General features: G+C 38.5%; 1 protein-coding gene across 1 annotated transcript; it reads right to left on the reverse strand.

The window, feature by feature from the left end:
- Positions 1 to 6,717: 6,717 nt before the first annotated feature.
- Positions 6,718 to 25,142, reverse strand: C1H2orf73 (chromosome 1 C2orf73 homolog). The gene is made up of 5 exons (XM_058164827.1): positions 25,084 to 25,142; positions 20,817 to 21,027; positions 20,007 to 20,160; positions 8,679 to 8,794; positions 6,718 to 6,966 (listed from the first exon to the last, which is right to left on the reverse strand). The coding sequence occupies exons 1-5, from the start codon at positions 25,140 to 25,142 to the stop codon at positions 6,718 to 6,720; spliced, it is 789 nt and encodes a 262-aa protein (XP_058020810.1).
- Between the last annotated feature and the right edge of the window lie 1,855 nt (positions 25,143 to 26,997).

Genomic DNA, 26,997 nt, shown 5'->3' on the forward strand with positions numbered 1-26,997 from the left:
GGATGAACGTAATCTATCCTTTCTGCTAAAATGTAGATGTCTGTCTTGGAATATCATTTATTTAGGATGATCAACAAGTAGCTATGAAATATATCTAGTCCCTGACATCCATTTTTCTGACTTATGCAACTAAGTTATTATTTGGTAGTGGTTGCTTTTCATGTGGCAAGTATTTAGCAAGAAACAAAATACATGCAAAATCTATCAAAGGAGGAGAGGCATTTTTGAGGACCGGCATCCATGAACTGTCTTTTTATGAGAGCATTTTAACCATTCACATTCCAAGTGGAAACTGTGGGATTCCATGTATCTCTTTGTTACTAAAAAAAATCCCTGACCAATTTTCTCCAATCCAGTGTCCTCTGGATACATTGCAGAAATTGTAAACCTCTGTATCTCAGGGGTAACAGAATGCAGAAACCTCTATCAGCCTCTGAACAATAATACAGGCTTTATTCCAGTTTATGTCTGTATGCTGCCTCTTTTATTTCTGCTGACAAATAATTTCAGCTGCATCAGCTGCCACACAATTACTTGGTTGCCATTGTGTGGGTTGTTGATTTAATTATTTTTTTCACAGTTCATAACAGGACAGGCCTAGCTGGTCTGGAATTCAGTGAGGGCTTTTTCTTTAAAGATTCTTTTGCAGAATAGATTTTTAGAGTTTCTGGAAGATTGCCTCGTACAAACATCCTCCTTAATGTAGTCGAGGGAGCTCTAGTCATGAGAAATGAAGAACAAGATTAATGTTGATGGAAATTAGCAACTAAGGCAGACAAAGGAAGTTCTTCATCTCCCGAGGAATACTCCCCTAGTTACTATTTAGTGGAATAGTCAGTTTAGTCATTTTCTTGGACAACTTTCTCCTCTTAATGTTTGCAAGATTTGTTCTACCCTGTTTTTTCAAGGCTGGGAGGAAGCACCCTCCCCCAAATATTTGTGCACATTTTTTGTGCACTGTATTGTTTTCAGAAAAACTAAGTGGACTTTTAGTCATCAAGCAGTTTTCCATGGGAAATATAGTCAAGTCTTCATTTGCACTTTTTTCTAATACAAACATTTGTCTTTGTTTTCCAGATATTTTTCTTTTTTGTTTTGTTTCAGTGAGGTGTTTTTTTTTTCTGAGTCCAATTGAGGGACCGGTTTTTATCTAAAAATGGATGTTTTGTGACATGAAGGCTCATCTTCCAATTAAATCTGCTTAGCTTCCTGGGATTTATGATGAGTCCTATTTTTAGGGAGCCAATGGTTGTCAGGGAAAGTCTGCTGATTAGTTGGTCTGCTAAAGTTATGGAAACACTGTGCAAAGGCCATCTCCTGCTGCAGCTTCTGTATAAATCTGCCAAATGTTTGGTTAAGTAGCTTCTAAAAAACAGTGTTATAGTTAAGCTTTCAAAAGCAAAAATAATTTTTAAAATTATCTAGTTGCACACACATACTGTAGACTGTATAAAAAAATGACCAGACATGTATTTTTAGGGACCCATTTTAACAAAAGTTTATTAATGGTGAAAGACTTCACACATAGAGATTTCTGTTATTTGCCTGATTATCATTATGCAAATTTTTCTATTTGCCTAAGGGTATCATTATGCAAATACCCACATGTCATTTGCTTTCATTTATGTCAGTTAAGTAATGATGTCATGAACCCAGATATATATGTGATCAGCTTTATTTGTCCTTCTCAACCGTGGCAACTTTAAGATATGTGGCTTTCAATTTTCATGATATCTATAGAAAAAAATAATTCCCAGGTGGTAGGTTTAAGTTTATTTAATCTTACAAGCCTATATTTAGGTCCCATGGACCTAAAATGGTGGACTAGTTTAGGGAACCCAGCAGAGATTAATTTGAGAGGCTGACTGGACTGCATGGGTTTTAAGCAACCAAAGGGCAGAGGCAAATCCAAAAAGGATTAGAGTTATTCATTTTTAAATTTTTCAGACATCCTTTTGTACACTGACTTCATTTTTTTTTTGTATATAATTTGATTCACAATTTTAAATTCAAGAATAAGTCTAATATAAAGTAAAATGGAATGAAAAAATATAAAAGAAGAATGAGAAAACCTGAAGGTGCAAAAAGGGTTAAATGAAAAATATAAAAGGAAAAAAATACAGAGGGGCTTCCAATCTCCGATATAGCAGTTAAAAGTACAATTATAAATTATTTCTCTAAAGTTACATTGTGGGTCTCTTCCTTCTATATTCATTTAATCATCAAAATCATTAACCGTAAGTTTTTTATGCAAAGTGTCCATTAAGGGTTTCCAGTCACTACTAAACATAGATATTACCTTTTATCTAATGAAACAGGTCACTTTGGCAATTTCTGTGAATTGTATCATCTTCAACCATTCCTCTATTGTAGCCATTTCCAACTTGTTCAACTTTGGGTATAAAATAATCTTGCTACAGTTTAGTACAAGTTGTAGTTTTAGCTGAAACTTTTTTTAAAATCCTCCGAATCACTGTATGTATTTGAACCCAAATTTTTCTAGCTTTTTTTTTTTTTTTGGTACACTGACTTTCTGACACCACACAGCAGGCTTGAACAGAATGCTCTTGCCAAAAGTCTGAACTGATTACTTGCAGAAGTCTTTCAAAATCAGTCTAAGGGCCACACAAAATTAAACTGAGGCAGCTGTTTGCTCATAGACTAATAATAAGGCTGCTTCTGGCTTAAGGGGTCTCTTATTCTGTGGCTCCCCTTCCCATCAGCTACTCCCTCCCCTGAAACTATGAGATGATATTGATGGAAGAGAATGTATGGTGATATTCTTACTCAAAGTGTGATAATATACTTGGATTAGCAATCAGTTTTAAGAAGATGAGGGTGGACTGACAGCAAGCTGAGGGAATTATCAGCCAGAAGAATCTATGGCAGCCCTGCTCCCACTGTATCAAGATAACATTACCCAACCCTGAAACCAGCCAATATAAGTACTATTACTTTAGCATTCTCAGTGGCAGTTATCATGGCTGGGGAATTCTGGGAAGTGAAGTCCACACGCCTGGCTGATACTCAGATGGGAAGTCTGTGTCAGAGATCTCCAAGTATATAAAGTGTTCTCCTGCTTCCAGTTTATGTATGATACACTGAGCTGTAGAGGTGTGTAGTAGAGTAGCCATACCTATTCTAACCATGTGTCACATTAGGACTTCTTCAGGCTAAATTCTTCCCATCCTTCCTATATCACATTACTATAATTGGGGATTAAATTGGGGAACTTTCTGAAGTATCCCCTCTTCCCAGTTATCATATTATAGAATAGGAAATGGGGCAACTAGGTAATTCCTCTGGTTCTTGGGTTAAAAATAAAAAAACTATTGCAAAGGCTTCAAAGAAACCTGGGATTTATACGCCATAAACAAATTTCTATTCCCTGTTGAATAAAAGCACGATTGAAGAATGCAGGACCTTAAATGAATTCATTAATATGTGAATCTGTATGAACTCTGGTCTACAGGTAAGATGGCAATAGAGTTAATTCTACTAAAAGCAAAGCATTCTTGCTTGATAGTCTGGTGTCTGAAAATGCCTTTTTCTAAAAAGTTCACGTAGCTCTCTTCCTCTTCTTTTTCAAAAGCAGATTTACATTCAGTGATGCTTTGAAGCAAATGACTAGTGTAATAGTATGACAGTTTTCTGAACTGATTGATTTATTGATATATTGCTATTATTATTAACAATATTACATATATTGAACTGCTCATTTGTATTTTCCTCTGGGACAGTTAGTGAGCTAGTCACTTGTTCCTTTCTGGTAAAGGCTTGGCAGCTTAATCCAATCTCCCAGCATGGGAGAAAGCAAAACCCTATCTGAGTGAAAATTCAGGATGGAATCTGCAAATACTCAAACAGCTCTTTCACATTCAGGTCATAGTTTGGATTTGGCTACTATAAATCCTTGTTCCCCTGAGTAGAATTTTGCTTTGTGAACAGGAATATTCTTACTTCCACAGAAAAACCCGTTGGCCTTCAAATGTATTCCTGAGATGAGGAAACCAAAGGGAAGAATATGAAATATGGCATTTACAGCTGCATCAGGATGTGCTGTGTATCTTCTGTCACAAATAGTTTTTACTAACTCAGATAATCTTTGGATCTGTGTCATAGGGAGTGGTCAATATTCCTGTTATTCTAAACAGCTGCCATCTGTCTTTGTCTGAAGGAGATAGCTTTGTGAGGTGACATTACTGTCAAATCACCCCGTAGTAATAACTTATCAGGAGGGAGGGTTGGCAACAAGACAAGCAAAGCTCCATAGTTCTACTAACTCTTGGGCGATTCTTGCTTTTCTCCAGATTTTAAAATGAGTAAAAATACATAAATAAGTAACACAAAATTAAGTAACACAGAATTAGTATAAAGCTACATCTTCTTCCTATATTATCACATGAAGACAAGTCACCCCCACCCATTTCTTATTAAAAATAGTTGAAGGCTCATTTGTAATTAAAAGTATGTGGGAGGATACCTGTTGGATCAAGCTACTGAATTCTTTCCTAAAAAGACTTCTGATTTGTAGTAGATAGTACAAGATATTTTTTTTAAAATTTCTGTATGCTTAACCTTGGCCACCTTATTTTAATTATAGTGTACTCTGGATTTTCAAGGATACCTGATTCCATTCCTTACTCAGCTTCTGCAATTACAGAAAATGCTACCAAGCACAAATATAACTATATTATATTTTTATACAGGCAAATAGTGTGTTCGGATTAAGGTTTGGATTAACTCTTATCAAGTATATCAATCATACCTTGGAGATGATGAAAGTGATCAAAGCACATTCCTTTTCTTTCCTGTATGGGTGTATAAACAGTACACCCATATAATATGCATAACATAATGTAAGCAGTCTTGTAAAAAAGACAAATGCATACAGAGTATGCATGTAGCATAATAGCAATAGCACTTTGATTTATGTACTGCTTCACAGTGCTTTACAGCCCTCTCTAAAGCAGTTTACAGGGTCAATGCCCCCAACAATCTGGATCCTCAATTTATCAATCTTAGAAAGATGGAAGGCGGAGTCAACCTTGAGCTGGTAAGACTTGAACTGCTGAAATGCTGGTAGCCAGCAGTCAGCAGAAGTGCATTCTAACCACTGTGCCACCACGGCTCTTATAATAGGCAGTAGAGGTCCTAAGCCTCTGAATTTCTAATAGTGTGTGTCAGGGGTGGGTTCTACTTACCTTTACTACCAGTTCGCAGTGGGATCGCGCACGCATGGGCAGAAGCTTCCTGATGACATTGGAGTCAGTGGGCAGAGCCTCCCCCGGTTTTACTACCGGTTCACAAAAACAGGTCCGAACCGGGGCAACTCACCACTGGTTTTTACAAGGAATTTGTCTGATTACTGTTAATGTAATATAATTTTATCTGATCCCAGACAGATCTTTTTAAAACCAACCACAAAAAGACCACTGGAAAGTTTTTTTGCAAACATTGCTAAAAATGTTATATGTTGTATATGGCATGAGACAATAGTAAGGTAATGTGTGGGATAAATCTATAAATATTTTTAAAACTAGTCTGCAGATGTGACTGGAGATCAAATCCAGTTCAGGAAAATATTTTAGAAAATGTAAAGGTTGTTATAGAGGTGTTCTTCCTGGCTTCACTGAACAATGGACCACAGCTTATATTATTGTGAACTTTAGCTGTCACATTTCCTACAAATATAGCAGTTGCTTCTATTAATCACAGAATGACGCCATCAAGCATCTAAAAATCATATTTCTTGCACCAAAATATAATAGCCTTGCATTTTTTTAAAGATATGCGCTTTACAAACATCAGATGGATTCCTAACATGCAACATCTTACTAAACAATCAGAATGCTATGGCGAAATATGGAAAATATCAAGATTTTTTTCATACCTGAAATTATTAGTGGTTAACAGACTCAGGTATTAGCCTTTCCAGAAAATCATTTTGCATAAGTGTATGCATAACACCACACCCTTAACAATTCTTGATAAGAAAAACAAAGTCTGGATAGTGGATATGGTGCAGAAAGTGATATTCTTTTTTTTTTAATTATTCAACATTTTTCACCTTTAAAATCATAATTACACTTTTACAGCTTTCCGTAATTTCAACATTATCCTTCGGCAAATTAAATGTCCACATTCCAGAAAGCCATATTCATATGACCATATAAACCATATAAGAGCTGTGGTGGCGCAGTGGTTAGATTGCAGTACTGCAGGCTACTTTTGCTGACTGCCGATTGCCAGCAGTTTGGCACTTTGAATCTCACCAGGCTCAAAGTTGACTCAGCCTTCCATCCTTCAGTAAAATTAGGACCCAGTTTGTTGGGGACAATATGTTGACTCTGTAAACTGCTTAGAGAGAGCTGTAAAACACTGTGAAGTGATATATAAGTCTAAGTGCTATTGCTATTGCTATACGGCAGTACTGTACTGGAAAAAATCATGAAGTACAAAGACCTGCAAACAAGTAGAACTAATGTGGCAAAAGAAACAAGGGCAGTTTTAATAGTAAAAAGACTTGATAGGTGGCTAAAAATGCCAAATCCTATCTAAACACTTGGCTGACTAAGCAACAAACCATAATAATTGCATTAGTGGAAGAAAGTAAAAGATTCATAGGGCATTTTATGGACATCTAGTTTTTATAGTCATAAAAACATACTGTGTTACAATGATTCTTTTGAACAGTTTGCTGATGTCAGTATGTGTTCAGTGGTCCATTTCTGGAGTTCTGGGGTCTGCCTTGGTTTCCAAATTCATGGCTGGTTTTGATATGTGTGCTTCAGAATGTGGTGATGTCTTCTGGGCATCGAATGAGTCAACGTGGACGGAGGTTACACCATTTTCTACTGGGGCTCCTTTTTCTGATTTGAGATCCTCTGGTAAGTCTGGCCCCTGTATAGAAGGCATTATCTTCCTGTCTGGTTTTTTCTCTGTCAAAATAATTGTGCCCTGTTTCTAAAATAATAATAATAATATAGATATTAATGGGGGGAACTTAAGTGGGGAGGTACAGCTACAAGCAGAATTAATTTATAAGTTCAAGTTTTGGAACACTATCCTTCTTGTCTCCTCTGGTTCGCAACCTACGTGTTTCTTAGCAGAAGAATGACTTGAGCTGTCACATCTTTGGATCTGCAAAATCTGGGAAGGGTAAAACAACATGTGAAAAGAAAAATGTGCCTCCCAAATTGGACATCCCTTCTCCTCAGTTCCAGGGTTCTCTTGCTCACAGCATGTGTGGCTCATTTCTTATTTTTGTTGGGCACTAAATTTCATTTTTTGCTGTGTCCATATGGATATAATTCTAAACTGTTTGCTTTTGCACTAGGAAAAATTTATGACTGGTTCCCAAATGACTTTGACCATTACAGTCACAGGAGAACAATAGGATTATTATTTTAAAAAAAAGAAAAAGAAAATAGAAAAAAAACCCTAATAAAAGAAATTGGACTTAGCTTCTCATAGATTGCCTCACATAAAAAAATATTTAAAAGTTGATTGGTTTGAATATTAATCTTCTGATTTACTTAATTGATTGTTGGTTCTATTTTCTTCAGTTTGTCTGAATCTCTGCGATCTTTCCTTCAGGTGAGACTTAACCTCTTTCTCATCTATTTCTTTTTTAATCTTAGTTTTGAAATAGTTCCTAGCATTCAATCTCCTGATCTATGGTTTGTATCATACCTCAATGTTAAATATTGTAGGTACCCAGAAACACATTCCACAATTTAGTTTTCAGCTTTTTGTCAGACTTCAGTAAAATCAGTGGGGGGAAAAAAGGGCAGGTTAGAACTATGCAGAGTTGACTGAGCCTGTCTTTTAAAGGCTGCAGTCTTTAGGCGTGAGACTCAGATTTAGGCACCACTTTAGTGTTTTTTAATGGCTATTTAGAAAAAATCAACAACATTTTTATAATATATCTAAAGAAATCATCAGAAATTAGATTTTAAAAGGTAATACATTTGCTTTAAAAGTCATAAAATTGAATATAAAAAACAATTTTGTTGGTATTATGATTTAAAATTAAAGCATATTTTTTTCATGCAACTGGAAATTTTTAGATTTAACTGTTTTGTAAGCAACGGATTTATTTTCTCTTTAGCTGAAAGGTAAAGTGATTACAACATTTTGGAAGTTGCTTCTATTTGCTTTGAAAAAAATAAAAAAAAGTTTGGAATTGTGGATGACAGTCAAGTTGGGCATAGTTCTACTGAATTCACTGAAGCGTATTTCACATACATGCAGCATTAAGCCCTTTCTGTAATATGATGTGATTCAGGTCAGTTATTGTATGATTATTGTATGCTTCAAGAGGAATTGGTGTTGCTTTTGAAGGAAAGAAAACAAGGGTGGAGACTTGCATAATAGAATTGATTGTTGTCCCCCAGTATTAGCAACTCCCTCTCTTTTGTTTGTTTCTGTTTTGCCCAAGGATCTTGGTTAAGGTAATGAGATCGCAATACAATAAGCTCCGTGCTTGGTACTTCTTTCTAAAATCATGGGGCCACCGATGTATACTAATTGTGTACTAATTACAAATGTCCAGCAATGTTAAAATGAGTGATAACATTCCCTGAAGGTCAAACAATGTATTGGAGACTTTGGAATAAACACATCCTTCTGGCTTCCTGATTAATGTGAATAGCACAGGATGCACATTGCTTTACCTTTCCTTGATAGGGGATGCAGGGAGTTTCTCTGGCATTATAGTTACATTTGAAAGTGAGCTGCTCTTGGAAAATTCTCGGAAGGCGATTCGGCAGTTGAGGAGATGCAAGTGGAACTGTGATTAAAATCACAACAGAAAAAAATCCCTCACATATATGGTGGCAATTAAACATATCATATGCTTTTCGATAAATGTGCAATAACATACATGAGATGCCTCAATCATACACAACAGAATGAAGTTAGTACAGGTAGCCCTCAACTTACAAGCATTTATTTAGTGGCTGTTTAAAGTTACAACAGTACTGAAAAAAGTGACTTACAGGATGATTTACAGTTACAGTGACTTACAGTTACAGCGACTTACAGTATGACATAGTTACAATGGCTTACAGTATGACTTACAGTTGATACACTTATGACAGTTACAGTATCCCATGGTCATGTGCTCAAAATCCAGAAGCTCGCAACTGGCATGTAATTGTGATGGTTGCAGTGAAACAGGATCGTGTGAATTTTTGCAACCTTCTGACAAGCAAAGTCAATGGAGAAACCAGATTCACTTAACAGCCATGTAACTAACTTAACTGCAGTGATTCTTTTAACAACTGTGGCAAGACAGTTCATAAAATGGGATTCACTTAACAACTGTCTTGCTTTGCAATGGACATTTTGGGCTGCTATGGAACTTGCAGTATATCCTAAACAATTGCCTCTCAAAGCTAGATTAGACAGGACAAAGTGTCCTGAAATGTTATTGCAAGCAACTCTTTGTGTTTTGAACGAGTTAATGCAGTATAATCTTCTCCCACCTGCATGTTCAGCCAACCATTTCTTCCTCCTTATGACATTTAGGTACCATTCAGAGGAGGAAATTGTTCAAGAGTGAATATTTGTCCTCTCTCTCATTCTCTCTGTCTCTCTGTCTCATATATACACAAATACAAATGCACATGACAGATACTGTAAACCCACTTCTGAGTTATGATGCTAATTTAACCTGTTCTGTAGCCCAGGGTTGTTGTGAGGTCTGGGCTCACAAAGCTTTGTCTTTAGACAAAGAGTGGAGTACAGGTATAGTATGTACATACAAGTGGCATATAGTGGAAGACTTTTCCCATAGAAACATGCATGGTCTCTCATAGTTAACATTTTAGAAGGCCTAGGTACATTTTTATTTCTGCCTGAAATTTAATTAATTATTATGTTGTGCTTGGAAAAAAAAAAACAGCTACTGATGATTTAAAATACATGCATAAAGCTACTAAATAAATCCCAATGTACAACTTTTGGGAAACTGAAGCTGTTTTCTATTTATGATGAAATTGCAAAGGTCTTAGGTGATACGCTTAAAGCTAGGTTGATGGGAAAGAGCTGTATAATAAGCTTACAAAGCTGTTTTACAATGAGGCAGTCCATTACACATTCATTTTACTATCCTGTATATGCAAACTTTTTTGCTCCAGTTTTTGGCAGCAATTTTTTTCTCTACACTTCCTTTATAGTTTTCTTTCAACTGTTCAGCTTTGTTTTAGTATGTTATTTTATTACTGTAAGTGAAATGGATGCCATAGTTGATTACTAACCAAGGAAGTGATAAAATATTGGTTATATTATAAATTTGTTATTTTGTTTATCACAGCACTCCCAGTTCTGATTGGCCATAATTTCCAAAATTGGTTTTAAAGTCTTTTGCTAACTCTGTCACTACAGGTCCTTTGTAAATGGAAATTCCAGACTATGCTTGAGATAGAATAGGATAGAATCGAATCGAATCGAATCGAATCAAATCGAATCGAATAGAATAGAATAACAGAGTTGGAAAGGACCTTTGAGGTCTTCTAGTCAATCCCCTGCTTAGACAGGAAACCCTACCCCACTTCAGACAAATGGTTATCCAATATCTTCTTAAAAACTTCCAGTGTTTCCTGTTCCAGATCTTTCCTGGCAAGGAATATGCATCTATAAGAAACTATGTCTCTGTCTCAAAATTTCTCCATCAACAGCAAAGAACTAGTAGAGGAATCACTGGGGAAGGGAGTGGCAGGAAAAGTCTTCTTAGGCAAAATATATAGTTAGTTTATTTACATACTGTATTTTCATGCTTAAGGCATATTATGATCGTCTTCCAGTCGTTCCATCAGCTCTACCCAGAAATCCAAAAACATCTAGAGAGGTCATCCCTGCATTGCATCCTAATCAACCTTCTCTGCTCCCCGCCCCCCTAATAGACTGATGTTATAAGATTTGCTGCAATTATCTTTTATGATGTAAGTACATAAAATAGGTAAAGGAAACGTCCTATTTGAATCATCATATTTCTTGATGACTACATGAGCTTACACAAAAGTTAACAAACAATGGGCGCCTTCTTATTAAAAATAAATCAACTGAAGGCATACCTATCAGTCTACAGTTTTCTACCCAAAGATGGCGCCGACGAAGGCTGCCTCGGTGAAATGCTCTCTAATTGTTTCTTTATTTCTAATTGTTCTCTGTGACTCACTACGGATTTCCTACTCACGAGACCATCTGCTAAAAATTAAGGAACATTTCTTTAAGGAGCAGCTTTCTTTAATCTCACCCCCGCCTGTCTTTACAAACACGGAGGAGATTCTAACACAGGAGGAGGCAATTCCCACGGAGCCATGGATTACTAAAAAAACCAAACGACGGAAACGAAGGAAACGAGGTAAAAGATCTGGGATCTTAATCAAGCTAAGAACTCGCACTAAAACTCCTCTGCCTTCAATTTTCCTAACAAATATACGCTCACTTGCAAATAAGATGGATGAAATACTCCTCTTAAACAAATACTATTCTGATTTTCGCAATTCAGCAGTCCTATGCTTCTCTGAAACCTGGTTAAATGAATCAATTGAAAATAGCAGCCTGAACATTCCAGGATTTCAAATTGAACGATCAGACAGAATTCCAGAAACATCTGGTAAAAAGAAAGGAGGAGGCTTATGCCTATATATTAATTCATCCTGGTGTCAAGATTTTAACATAATTTACAAATTCTGTGACAACAATTTAGAGACTCTAATTATCAACTGCAAACCTTACTATTAGCCTCGTGAATTTTCCTCATTTCTTCTAATTGCTGTTTATGTCCCACCACAAGCCTGTGTAAACGAGGCATTACGAACTCTAGCTGACCAAATCATGGAGGCTGAAGCCAAACACCCTGATTCACTGGCCATTGTTTTGGGAGATCTAAACAAGGCAAACTTAAGGAAAGAACTACCAAAATACTTTCAGCATGTCAATTGTCCCACCAGAGGCAAGAATACTCTAGACCACTGCTACACAACACTAAAAGATGCCTATCGGTCTTTACCACGTGCAGCTGTAGGACACTCTGATCATTGCATGATTCACCTTGTACCTGCTTACAGGCAAAGACTTAAAGCCATAAAACCAATAATTAAATCAGTGAAAACCTGGACGGAGGAATCAGAATTAAAGCTACAGGCATGTTTTGACTGCACTGATTGGAATATTTTAAAGATACCTCTGCAGACCTGGATGAACTCACAGATACTGTAACATCATATGTCAGCTTCTGTGAAGACCTATGTGTACCTACAAGGAACTTGCGAATACACAGTAATAACAAACCTTGGTTTACACCTAAACTTAAGCAGCTACGACATTCCAAAGAGGAAGCCTACAGAAAAGGTGATAAAATGCTGTACAATCAGGCCAGAAATGCACTAACAAGGGAGATAAGAGCAGCAAAAGAAGCTACTCTGAAAAGCTAAAGAATCAATTTTCAGCAAATGAACCAGCAAACATGTGGAAAACTCTTAAAAATATCACCGGCTATGGCAAACCTCCTTCCCAGGCTGAAGGTAATCAACAACTGGCAGATGACCTGAATGAGTTTTACTGCAGGTTTGAAAGGAAACTACAGCCACCTATCTCCACAACCCCATCTCAGACACACCAACAACAGCCAAGCCTCCTACAACTGACCCCATTTCATTGGGTTCACAACCCCTAGTGATCACAGAAAAGGAAGTGCAGGACCTATTTCACAGACAAAAGCCAGGAAAAGCTCCAGGCCCAGACAAGATAACTCCTTCTTGCTTAAAAGTCTGTGCTGACCAATTGGCCCTCATCTTCACCCATATTTTCAATAAATCACTAGAGATGTGCTATGTTCCTTCTTGCTTCAAACGCCCTACCATCATCCCAGTGCCGAAGAAGCCCACCATCAAGGAACTGAATGACTACAGACCAGTTGCTCTAACATCTGTAGTCATGAAAACCTTTGAAAGGCTAGTGCTTTCCTACCTGAAAACCATCACGAATCCGCTCTTAGACCCCTTGCAATTTGCATACCGAGCAAATAGATCAACAGATGATGCTGTTAATATGGCTCTGCACTACATCCTACAACATCTTGAGTCTCCAAAGACCTATGCAAGGGTCCTTTTTGTAGACTTTAGTTCAGCATTCAATACCATCATTCCAGACGTTCTTCTAACTAAGCTAAACCAGCTACAGGTACCGGAACAGACTTGTAAGTGGATCACAAGCTTCCTAACAAACAGGAAGCAACAGGTGAAGCTAAGCAAGATCACATCGAATACCTGTACAATTAGCACAGGGGCGCCCCAAGGCTGTGTGCTCTCCCCACTTCTCTTCTCTCTGTATACCAATGACTGCATCTCCAATGATCCATTTGTTAAGCTACTGAAGTTCGCAGATGACACAACAGAGATTGGTCTCATTCGAGACAATGACGAATCCGCATATAGACGAGAGGTCGAACGACTAGCCTTGTGGTGCAACCAAAACAATCTGGAACTGAACACACTCAAAACCGTAGAAATGGTGGTAGACTTTAGGAAAAACCCTTCCATACTTCCACCTCTCACAATACTTGACAACACAGTATCAACAGTAGAAACCTTCAAATTTCTGGGTTCTATCATATCGCAAGATCTCAAATGGACAGCTAACATCAAAAACATCATTAAAAAAGGACAACAAAGAATGTTCTTTCTGCGCCAACTCAGTAAGCTCAAACTGCCCAAGGAGCTGCTGATCCAATTCTACAGGGGAATTATTGAGTCTGTCATTTGCACCTCTATAACTGTCTGGTTCGGTTCTGCAACCCAACAAGAAAAACACAGACTTCAGAGGATAATTAGAACTGCAGAAAAAATAATTGCTACCAACTTGCCTTCCATTGAGGACCTGTATACTGCACGAATCAAGAAGAGGGCCGTGAAAATATTTGCAGATCCCTCGCATCCTGGACATAAACTGTTTCAACTCCTACCCTCAAAACGACGCTATAGAGCACTGCACACCAGAACAACTAGACACAAGAACAGTTTTTCCCCGAAGGCCATCACTCTGCTAAACAAATAATTCCCTCAACACTGTCAGACTATTTACTGAATCTGCACTACTATTAATCGTTTCATAGCTCCCATCACCAATCTCTTTCCACTTATGACTGTATGACTATAACTTGTTGCTGGCAATCCTTATGATTTATATTGATATATTGATCATCAATTGTGTTGTAAATGTTGTACCTTGATGAAAGTATCTTTTCTTTTATGTAACACTGAGAGCATATGCACCAAGACAAATTCCTTGTGTGTCCAATCACACTTGGCCAATAAAATTCTATTCTATTCTATTCTACAGAGAGAAGATGCAGAGGGAAATATTTTATTCTAGCAATTTCTGAGCGAAACAATAGGCAGCTAGACTCTTTTAATCTGTAAGTTTTGCTCTACACATATTTTTAAAGCGGTAAGTACCAGTAGCATTCTGAAATGGATCCTCTAATGTAGAGTTAAACCATTAACATATTTTTTTTCTTTTTAAGCATAATTCACTGATGTGTGATAAATGTACATGGCAAAAGACTATCCACTCACGGGAATGCTCAGTTAAGAAAAGTATGTGCTCTCATTTAGTAAATTTAATTGATGTCACAGAAAGATTGGGGAATTCTCATTAAGGACAAAACAAACTTCTGTTAAATGAGAATGCATTCTTGCTAATTACATGAACATAAAAGGTCTTGATGCATCAGTGGAAGATCTAACTTCAGCCTAATTTTCATTGTAAGAATTGCTACAGTCGGCAGGCACTGAATTCAACAGTGGCCAGGATCCATCATGCTTAGGATTCAAATCTACTTTCCTGTTTTAAGATTGTGACTATGTGTTCAAATGAGTTTTTATTCATTAAATACATTTAAAATGGCAAAATTTAACACTATTTAGAATTTGTAACATTTGTCTTCCTATATTGCTCCAACACGTCTTAGAGCAGAGCTACATAAATATCTGTCAGGACTAGCTTAAGAGTGAAGCTAAATCAGTTCCTGGGTCATTCAGGATATCGTTCCATCCCCTGTAAAAATGCCCCTGAAAAAAATCATAGCTGTGCTGGGGCTCTTGTTGACCTCAAAATAAGGATCAAAATGTTAACTTGTACTTTCAGGTTAGCTTTCAAATCCTGTACAAGCTAAAAGAACAAACCATAACTGTTTAGACAGGACATCCTTTTGTGATTAGCCCATTAAGGAAAAGTTCCATCAAGTTCAACAGTTTTTCTTTCATTAAGCTGTGGTCAAGCATCTTGCTACATTTAGAGTACTTCAAAAGTCAGCAGAAACATTATGGTATTGTCAGCAGAAATGAATGTCTACACCAGGGGTGTCAAACTCAAGGCCCGCAGGCCAGATTCGGCCCACGGCATGCCTAGATTTGGCCCATGGGGCTGCCCTGGAAATACCAAAGGACCAGGCTGCAGTGTCTCTGCCAGTAAAAATGGAGGTTGGGAGGCTGCGTGCGGGCCACCTAGGCTCCGTTTTGGGCTGTGACTGCCTTCTTCAGTGTTCTCCCAGTGAAAACGGAGGTCAGGGGAGCTGTGCGTGGCTCTGTGGGCCCCATTTTTAGCTTCAACAGCCTCCTGCAGCCCTTTGCCCCCCTGAAGCTCCATTTTCACTGACAGAGGGCTGCAAGAGGCTGTCATGGCCAAAAATGCAGTGCATGGCCCCCCGGACTCCATTTTCGTTGGCAAAAGGTTAGCAAAACAAAGTAAAAATAAAACAAAAGGAGAAATGTTTCCCCTTTTGTATTTGAGCATGCAAGAAGGGCCAGGAAAGGGGAAAGGGAAAGAGGAAAGACAAAGAAAAGGAAGGAAAGATGGGAAGAGAGCAAGGAAGGAAAAATAAGGAAAGAGAAGGAAGAAGAAGAAGGAAGAGGTCAGGAAAAGAAGGAAGGAAGGAAGGAAGGAAGGAAGGAAGGAAGGAAGGAAGGAAGGAAGGAAGGAAGGAAGTAAGTTTATAATGTGAGGGAGAGTCTGAGGGAAGTCCTGCCTTAGCACTTGGCCACCAGAGGTGCCCCTAACATGAGTGAGTTGGCCACTCCCACCCTGGCTACACCCACCCCCACCCCGACCACCCCCACCCCAGCCATACTCCCCCCCAGTCCCCCGAGGTCAAACACAACCCTGATGTAGCCTTCAATGAAATCAAGTTTGACACCCCTGGTCTACACCATGAAATAATGATAGTATCCCATCTACTTGAACAAAACAGAAATTATAATAAATTCTAGAGATCAAACAGGAAGTGGTCACCTTACACTGAAATTAAACATCCTTTTTTTCTGGAGAATGAAATAAAAAGAACTTTTGATTTCCTTTCCTTTTCCTGTGAGCAAACTGTAATGTTGACATATACAGTAAGTCTTGCTTTAGGGTCATTCTTGGAGCAGAGTCTTTATGAATTGTATTAACATAAGCAGGCCATTCTGGTTTTTACGTTTCAGTCCTCTGTGGCTTTTCTTCTTTTCAACTGTCCTAATCTTGCTTTGCTTGTCCCTGAGTTATAAAGGAATGCAAGCCACCATATGAAGGTTTATTTGGAAGTAATTGTTGTGTCTCGCTCGCTTTCCCCGCAGCCGGGTCCCTCTTATCTCCTGCCGAACGCTGAGGAAAGTCCTGGCATGCCTCCAGGCCCCAGCCCTGGCACCATGCCCAGGCAGGCCGAGCAAGACGAAAGGCCTGACGTGCCTCCAGCCCCCAGCCCTGGCTCCATGCCCAGGCAAACGGAGCAACTAGACCCCTCCCCCTCCCCCACAGCATGTGAACCTGAGGAATGTGAATTGCCAACAGCTGGAGCCTGGAGAGATCCTCGCTTCAGGAGAATTGATAGGCGGCGTCAGCAAAAGGAAGGGAGGGGCAGGCCTGGATAAGTGCTGAGTCATGGACCCACACCCCATGGCCTATATAAAGGATCTGCTTTCTGGCATTCTCTGAGTCAGCCAAAGTCTACCTTGGATTGCTGAAGTCACTTCCTGGTCTCCTGCCTGCCTTGAGAACTTTGCTAGGACTTTGGCAGAGTTGCAGATGCACGCCTGATACGGACTTCCCCGACCTGGCTGTCAGCGGAGGAGTGGGACACGACAGTAATGTAATGACTTTCTGGCAAGGAAGGTTAGAATTTCTTCCTCCAAGAAAAGAATAGTTTATGACCATTGCATATTATTAGCAAGGTTGCCTGCCCCATTCCACTAACCATCATCCATCTATAGCCCAATATCAAAATATATGGCCCTTGGAGATGGATGAAACGAAGTAAAATTAGGCTGTGAAATTTGCCTGAAATGTATAAAGATGCTATTGTCCAGTGGTAGAGAACTTGCTTTACAGGTAGAAAGTCACAGCAAAGGGCAAAATGGCCTTGTATTGGATAAAAAGCAACACGGTAAACCTACAGCGGATTGCAAATCAGAAAGAATTTTGATCTTCAATTCATCATAAGAATGTAAAAGCTAGAGGCTCCAGTGACGTCACCGCTCCTGCTGGGTGCTCTAACAGGGCACTCCGCGTTAGAAGATTGTAAAAGTCAGCGAAACAGTATAAATCACTGTTCACTGACCTTAGCATACCCTTTGGGCAAAAGAGGGTTATGCAGAGCTGTGGAAAAGTGGTAGATATAGACAGGGGGTTTGCTCTTAAGAGCGAATTTTCCTGGATTTATGATCCCACCGAATTCCACTACCTCCAACTTCAAACGTGCTCCTGTTTTTTTTCAGGAAAAAGGAGTAGGAGAGTCGCTTCTGCTCAAAAGGACTTATTAAATTGATTGATTTTCTAAGCAGACGGGAATTTCACAAGCGTTCGATCTTTGATGTAGAATCAACACGGCAAGTACCGACTCCCTTTTTGAAACCTGAAACCTTTCTTTGTCTCTGATTAATTGACTTTTAAAATGGCGTCTGAAAGTGAAAGTAAAAATTTTTAGTACAACAAAGTAGCGTTATTTGTGGATTGTTACAAACGGAGTTCTCTTATACTGAATGGAGTAAAGGGAAGTTGTTAAGTTTAAATTCCTGATCTTTTTGAAGACAGAATGGCAGCTAAACCTTTAAAGCCTTCTGGAAGAAGGGGATCTGAACCAAGTCTTGAGGATATATTGAAAGAACAATTAAAACTTTCTGAAGATAGGCAAAAAGAGATGATGGAGAATTTTAATGCAAAAATAAGAGAAGATATTCTCATGGCAGTTCAAGGACTGAGTAAAAAAATTGAGGGATTGGAAGAGGAAATGCAACAGATCTCTCAGTCAAATAAGCATTTAGAAGATAAAATGCAAGGTGTTCAGAAAAAAGTGGATCAAAATGAAGATCAGGTTGTGATATTACAATATAAACTTATGGAAGGAGCTCTTAGAATTCGTGGTATGCAAGAACAGCGAGGAGAAGACTTAAGAAAAATTATATCAGAAGCATTGGCTGAATTTATTGAAGTGGAACCCCAAGAGGTAGCTTACCAAATTGATAAAATGTATAGAGTTAATTCCTGGATCGCAAGACAGAGAAAGCTTCCTCGGGACATTGTGGTTTATTTTGTGAAAAGGACTATGAGAAATCAGATTTTGCAAGTTTCATATCAGACAACTTTAAAAATTGGAGAACAGGAGCTGAAGGTGTTGAAAGAGATTCCTTCCAAGATGTTAAGAGATAGGAAGGAATTTGTTTTTTTTTACACAAGAACTTAAAAAACATCAGATTCAATTCAGATGGGAGGTGCCAGTTGGACTGACAGTATTTTATCAAGGAAGGAGATACAGAATTGACACTGTTTTAAAGGCAAAGAATTTTCTTTCTACAGTTTTGAAAGTTGAAACAGAAGTGATAGAAAAACTTCAAGAGATTCAAGAAGGCGTGGTGACCCAAGAGCCTTTATTGCTGCCAGCATTAGAGGAACCACAAGAGCAAAGGGTGACAAGAGGAGCTCTTAAGCGTAAAGAAGAGCAACAGTCTCAGAGTAAAAGTCAGGACCCCAGTATGGAATTTGGCTGAGATGGCTAAAATCTCAGCCTTCTTAAAAGACAATACGCAGGAAAGATATTTAATTGAATGGAAAAAATGGATTGATTATATACAAAACAGATATCAGATTAAGAAATATCAGATTGCCTTTGAATAATTAGAAAGTTATTTTATTTAATGGGGAGGGGGTTGGGAGATGAAAAGCTTTGGATGAGGTTAATTGGATTGGAAGGGAAAATTTTATTCTATGTTTGGTTTATGTATAACAATACCTTGTGATTGACCCGGGAAGCCGGGGCAGGGGGAAGGAGGGGAAGGGTTTTTGGGAGGAGGGGAAAAAGGAAATGTCTTTGTTTTTTGTTTAAAACTTTTTCAATAAAAAAAAAAGAATGTAAAAGCTACACTGGGTCATCTTTGCATCCCAATTAATCCAGCATTTGGTTCTTTTGGTGGTTAATCAAATGATTCTGGGAAGCAGGATATGAGCATATCTATGGACAGATAAAGGTTAACTTAGTTATGCTTTGTACATTGTTTTTCTATTTTATTCAGTGCATGTTTGTACATTCAAAAAGTAATGCCTCTTGAGACTCAATTGGCATATGTTTCAATGATATCACTACTAGTACCATACAGAGTAATTTATTTGAACAACATGGTTCAAAATAAGCCTTATAATATATAATAAAGGAAACAGATGTTTCACCTGTGAAAAGGTGACAGTGGCTAAATGGGAAGAGAGGAAGATTATACAGTACAACGTTTTGGACAATGTGCAATTGGTGTTTAAGATTATGGGAATTTGATTTTATATTCTGCTCTAGGATACAGCAAATATGTTCAGCAATTGTCAGAAAAAAGAAACCTCCAACAAGCAGTATTAGATAGCCATTTTTGGTTCTGATCATATCAGGGTTAGGCTTTCTTTACTTTTCATAATAGTAAAATTAGAGCTGTCTTTTATGATAACAGTAGAGTCCACTCCTTCTATCACTGTAGACTTACCTATTCCATATGAAGGCTGTAACTTAGAGGGATGTTTAACAGGCCGAGACAAAATACAGTCTGGCTTCTGGAAATCATTCCTGTGAGTGCTCTGCTTGTCATAAGGTGGTTTAGGACGCTGTACAGTGGGCTCAAAGGTCGGCCACCAATGAGACTTCGCAAGCAATAAAAAGAAATGAGTTCATCAATATTACAGTTATAGAGAAACAAGAATTGAGATTCCCCAGGGAGAAGCTATTATGTCAATTATCTAAGCCAGGTTTGGGGACAATGCTAAAGATTAATTTATCAGTACAGGCTCAAGTGTTCTCCCATTCCAGCTCCCATCACAGAAAGAGATAAGACATATTCTTTCTTTTCCCTTTCCCTTTTTAAACTAAGTTAGAATTATTAGAAACTGGGAGACTATGAAGTCTGCTCCTCCTTTAGGCATGGAAAGTTGCTGAGTAAACTTTGAGTCAGTTGCTCTCTCTCTCTCTCTCTCTCTCTCTCTCTCTCATTCCAACCCACCTCACTGGATTGTTGTTGTGGGGAAATAGGAGAAAGGAGCATTGTGTATACTGCTTTGAATTGAGAAATTTAAAATGGAACACAATTTAATAAACAGAAAGTTTAAAAAACTAAAACAAATTAGAATCAACATGGGCTACTTTCACAAATCCTAATTTAACTAGGGTTAATTTTCAAATGTGTTCTTACAGCTACGCTGAAGCATTGAAGGTTATGTGTGCTGGAGTCGAGATTTTGCCTGGTATCATTGGTATGAATTGGGCTTCAATTTCATTTTATAATAGTTAAAACAGTGAGCACCTGTTTTGTTTTTGTGTCCTCTGTTTCCATATATAATACTGGCTCATTTATAAACTTGGTATGCATTCTAAGTAGCTTTGCATGTTGTGGTTGAGGATTATTGCGCCATTCCAATAAATATCTTTCTTCTTTCTTTGGTGTACATTCAACCTTGTCTAGAATATTATTTCTTTTTGGGACTTGAAGGTTAAATATTCTGAATGTATCTGGGCTAACAATAAGAAAATGTGGGGAAAAAAGAGGAGGAAGTTAAGGTTAAGCTTGGGGAATGCTTGTTCTCAAATAATAAAGGCAATACATTATCCATCTGATGTACAAATTTAGGAATGCAGGAAAGTATATATTGAAGCATTAATCAAAGTAACCTTCTCCACAGTTCTCACTGTTAGTTGTGGTCAAAAACATCTAAAGCAGGGGTGTCAAACTTGTGGTATCACATTGCTGTCACATGACCTATGATGACCTTTCCCCCTTCACTAAACCAGGGGTAGGCGTGGCCAGCACATTACACATCCAGCATGTAAGCCGCAAGTTTGACACCCCTGATCTAGAGGATACTCAATAGAAAAGACTGTTACCTGAGTCTTTTAACAAGAGATACTTTGGATTTAATCTGGAAGTTCTACATATTGTAGAAATGAATTGATGCTAAAGAATGAAATCCTTGCTTTTCTTGTTCAATTTCTAGTACTGTAATATACCATGATCCCATGAAATGTGCAGTCACATGGTCAAGGCAGATTTGGTATGAAAGTTCCCAAAGTGATAATTTCTATTTATTTCTTTTTCTACTTCTTAAAGTCAGCTAAAGTAAAATATAGAAAAGGACTTTTTTAAAAACTGGAAACTTTCATCCATGCTTCTTCTCACATTTAAATTACTGCCTTTTTGAAACCAATAATAACATTTGTCCAGGGGAAATTCAAATCCAGAAAATGGAATGGGGGAAAGTTTAAAAATAGCCCACTCCCACAGCACTTTATTCCAGTTTGCCTCATTGGTAAGATTCAGATCATTAGTTCGAGACAATCACAGACATCATGCTTTTTACGCAAGTTTCCATAATTACCATGTCATGTTACATTACTGTAGTTGAGTATGAAAAATGTATAGTTGCTTTTCTCTTTAATAAAAAAATTGTATTGGTTAAATTTCCTGACAGAGAAATTTTCTGAGTTAGAACAATTAACCAATGGAGTTCATCCAGTGGTCTCATATAGATATTAAATAGAAGAGAGAAGACCACAGACCCATGTGGCACTCCACATATCATGGGCTGAGAGTGAGATCTCTCCTCCCCAATCATCACCAACTGGAACCAACCCTATGTAAAGGAGGTGAACCAGCACAGTACTGTGCCACCTATCCCCATTCTCCTGAGTCAGTCCAGAAAAATAATATGATCAATAGTATGGAAAGCTGACAGGTCAAGTAAGGCAAGAATAAATGCATTGCCACCACCTTGCCCATGCCAGAGATCAGGGGTGAAATGCTCCCAGTTCTGACCAATTCCTAGTACTGTAATATAGCATGATCCCATGAAATGTGCAGTAACATGGTCAAGACAGATTTGGTATGGAAGTTCCAAGTAGCGATTGTGGCCAGTGGTTCAGTGATCCGGTAGCGATTGCCAAACCACTGGCGACACCCAGGTGTCATTACTTCCTGCTTTTAATCAGGAAGTAATGTGGTTTTTACCTTCTGTGCATGTGCGCAGCATGTGAACTTCCGAGCCAATAAGGAAGGTAAATCAATTTTACCCCTGCCAGAGATCATCCAAAAGCATAACCAGTACCATTTCCACCCCCTCCACCCACCCCCAAGGTTTGAACCTTGACTGAAAAGGATCCAGATAATCCATTTAATTAGTTATTTAATGCAGTATAAATAACATAGCATAACATAACATAATAACAGAGTTGGAAGGGACCTTGGAGGTCTTCTAGTCCAACCCCCTGCCCAGGCAGGAAACTCTACACCATTTCAGACAAATGGTTATCCAACATTTTCTTAAAAATTTCCAGTGTTGGAGCATTCACAACTTCTGCAGACAAGTTGTTCCACTTATTGATTGTTCTAACTGTCAGGAAATTTCTCCTTAGTTCTAAGTTGCTTCTCTCCTTGATTAGTTTCCACCCATTGCTTCTTGTTCTACCCTCAGGTGCTTTGGAGAATAGTTTGACTCCTTCTTCTTTGTGGCAACCCCTGAGATATTGGAACACTGCTATCATGTCTCCCCAGTCCTTCTTTTCATTAAACTAGACATACCGAGTTCCTGCAACCGTTCTTCATATGTTTTAGCCTCCAGTCCCCTAATCATCTTTGTGGCTCTTCTCTGCACTCTTTCTAGAGTCTCAACATCTTTTTTACATCGTGGTGACCAAAACTGAATGCAATATTCCAAGTGTGGCCTTACCAAGGCATTATAAAGTGGCACTAACACTTCACGTGATCTTGATTCTATCCCTCTGTTTATGCAGCCCAGAACTGTGTTGGGTTTTTTGGCAGCTGCTGCACACTGCTGGCTCATATCTAAATGGTTGTCCACTAGGACTCCAAGATCCCTCTCACAGTTACTACTGTTGAGCAAGGTACCACATATACGGTACCTGTGCATTTTGGCTTTTTTCCCCCCTAAATGTAGAACCTTACTTTTTTCACTGTTGAATTTCATTTTGTTAGTTAGCGCCCAATGTTCAAGCCTGTCAAGATCCTTCTGTAACTTGAGCCTATCTTCTGGAGTGTTGGCTATTCCTGCCAGCTTGGTGTCATCTGCAAATTTGATGAGTTCCCCATCTATCCCCTCGTCCAAGTCATTGATGAAGATGTTGAAGAGTACTGGGCCTAAAACAGAGCCTTGGGGCACTCCACTGCATACTTCCCTCCATGTGGATGTAGTACCATTGAGGACTACATGTTGAATGCGGTTGGTCAGCCAGTTGTGAATCCATCTGGTAGTGGTGCTGTCTAACCCAAATTTTTCTACTTTATCGAGTAGTAGGTAAATCTCCTATAATTATTCTAGATGAGCTTCTGGCAACATCCCAGAATTCTGGGAGTTGAAGTCTACGCATCTTAAAATTGCCGAGTTAGGAAACGGTTCTAGATATAGTCAATAACATTCCCCTGATGTCATTGGTACAATCATAAGTACCAGCAATACTAGAGACAAGTTTTGATGTTGGCAATTTCAAGGGTTATAGCTGAGTCTCTTAGCTATTCACAGCTGTAGTACAGAACTGCCAGGACTGTCACCTTTTGAGCAACAAGAAATCAGAAATATCCCTGCTTCATTCAATAGAAGTGGCTGGTCAGGAAATCCTTCTTATAAAATACATGAACCTGGCTGTCTCCACTCAACATTCCTCCTCCCAACCACCCATGTTTCCCATTCCTGATCTTTCACTTTATCTGTATCTCCTTCCCTCCCTTTTCCTTCTTTTACAGCCTCTTACCCCCAGCCTTATTAATGACTTCCTGGGAACATTCCAGACATAACCATCTCCCTACTATTCTTAGACTCATGGTCTTATCAACAGCCTCTGACACAGTAGGGCAACTCAGTGTCTTCATCGCCTTGGCATATATAGGGTTTGGCCTGAATCTCTTCCTCTAATTGCTTTTATCGCTTCCCAGCCAATTCCCCTCAAACGCCCTCCCCAACTTTCTTAAGATAAGGTCTGGCATCCATCTCCATGCCTGATTATCTGAAAGCTCAGATGACCCCTCCCACCTTGCCATGGCTCTTAGTGAGCCCTGGTAGTTTCCATATGTGGTAGACTAGAAATCTGACCATTCTTCCAGCATGACCATACTGGATAGGGGTGATAGGCTTTGTAGTCCAGCACCTGCAAAGCACCATGTTACAAAGTCTACTTTTGATGATGTATTTTCTATAAGACAGAGAGTATAAGACATCACAGGGCAATTTTGGGCAATTTTCAAGGGAAGAAGCTGGAATGATTTTATGATGAATTCCACCCACCCACCCCAATGACTGTGCCAGCAAAAACCATTTCACCTGTCCAATTTCTGCCTCACTTGGTTTCCTTTTACCACCAAAATATGCTGCTGTGTTTGGTTTGTCTGATAAAGCAATAAATTGCATTCAGCTGCTTCTCTCCAAACCCTACAAAGCTTGGAGAAGAATAGCTTCCTACAAACCAGGCTAAAGATCCTGATTTTTTTAGTTTGAGTCAGAGACACCACACAACCCACAACTCACTCATGGGGGACACTTCTGGAAGACCCAAATCGGAACACTTACTACTGATGCGGAGGTGCTCTTTTCCGCCGACTAAATCTGGTCTCTACCATCTGATTCATGAGGGTGGCCCAACAGGGTGGGGAAGAGAGAGAGAGAACTGGGAGAAAGGGATCCAATATACAGCTCCCTGCAGAATGGCAGGGCCTGTAGTTTCAAATTGTAGCCCCAAGCTTTAATGTTGAATGGTTGCTTAGTGACCAAGACCCAATAGGAGGCAGAGAAAGAATGTAAAGGGCGGAGTCCAAGCAACAGACAACCTACCTTGGCCAAGTTTGAATAGTGCCAAGTGGTTGAAGGGGAAAAGGAATACCCAACTGCTTTGAGTGTCAGCTCCCCTATTCAACATTAAACTTTATGAGACTAATTTCTTAACACTCAAGACAGAGCTGCAGTGTAACAGACAGCACAGTATTGGCATGTATTGTTAGTAGTGGGAGTAAAGTAATATTCACCATGGTTTTCCTACAACACAGAAATCACATATATATATATATATGATTTTTTAAAATAGATATAATTGCTATATCTATCTGGCCCCAGTAAGAGGCTTCAGTGGCCTTAATCTCCCTGCATGCCTCTCAAGCCTGTTCTGCATTTTTTACAAGATAAACGTTTGAATTAAAAAAAAAAAAAAGCTAACATGCTTTGAGGCGAAATGCCTGCCTCCAACCTCTTTATTTTCCAGAATTTCTCTTATCCCAAAATGGGCCCAATAAAAATAAAAGAATGGGTGGCTGCACCTTGGCGTTTTATTTGGCTGTGTGTAAAAAATGACGCCTCCTTTAAAGTTTTGTTTAACTCCTAGTAACTTTGTGAACAGATTCCTGCAGGTTTTTTTTTCTCCAGCAGTGCAGAAGTAGCTTCCTATTGCTTTCTACCATTTTAAGAAATATGTTTCTTATGCATTTTAAAAGAATGTTTGGTTTTTGGTGTAAGATTGTATATTTTAATAAACTTTAAACCTTAAAATTCCACCAAATCAGATTTTTTTTTATAAAAGTTTTTTATTTTCATTTTCCAACATCATATTAATGTACAATCTGTTATCCATCATTGATCATTAATTTTTATTTATTACTAAATTGGACCTGCCCAACTGCCATTTCCTTTCTTCAACCTCCCTCTATCTTCTACTACTTTCCCCTTTCTTCATCTCCTTCACTTTACTACTTGCTCTCCTCCTTCTCCACTCCTCCCTGCTTCCACCCTTTCTAACCTTCTTATTCCCCACCTCCTTCTCACCTCTTCCCTACCTACTTTCTTCCCTCTTCTACTCCTCTCCCTTTCCTTCTAAAATGGCAGTCGAGCAGCCCCAATCTCATTTCAAATTTTAATTTCCTATCATCAATCGTTACTGTACATTGATAACCATTCCATATGTCATTTCCACCCCTCTCCCCTTCCCTCCCCCCTCCTCCCCCCTTCCCCGCCCCCCGGACTTCCCAGAGCAAATACCGGGTATTCTATCACAAGCTAAAATATACTAAATATACTAAATATACATAAACTCCCACCCCTCTCTAAAACTTTAAATCCCCTTACAATAAAAGTAAAAAGATAAGAAAGAATAAAACAACAAAAAAGGAACAATACAAATACAGTCTTCCCTTCATAGATTACTTCTTCTTACAGTCCATTTTTAAAATTAGTCCATCTTCTCAAATTCAGATTTTCTCCACTTGTCTATTTCTTCAAATTTCATAAGTCCATTTCTTAAATTACAGTCCATCTTCTCGAACTCACTTATATATTTCTTCAATTGTCATAGCGTTTACTGTCCAATCTTCAAATATTACTCCATCAATCAAATATCATTATGAATAAAGTCTCTCAGATACAATATTTACTTAACTTCGTAACTTTTGCTATCTATAGATTTATATCCAAGGCATATCAATTAAAACAAATGATCAT

The sequence above is a fragment of the Ahaetulla prasina genome, chromosome 1, assembly GCF_028640845.1.
Source record: "Ahaetulla prasina isolate Xishuangbanna chromosome 1, ASM2864084v1, whole genome shotgun sequence".
NCBI classification, from domain to species: Eukaryota; Metazoa; Chordata; class Lepidosauria; order Squamata; family Colubridae; genus Ahaetulla; species Ahaetulla prasina.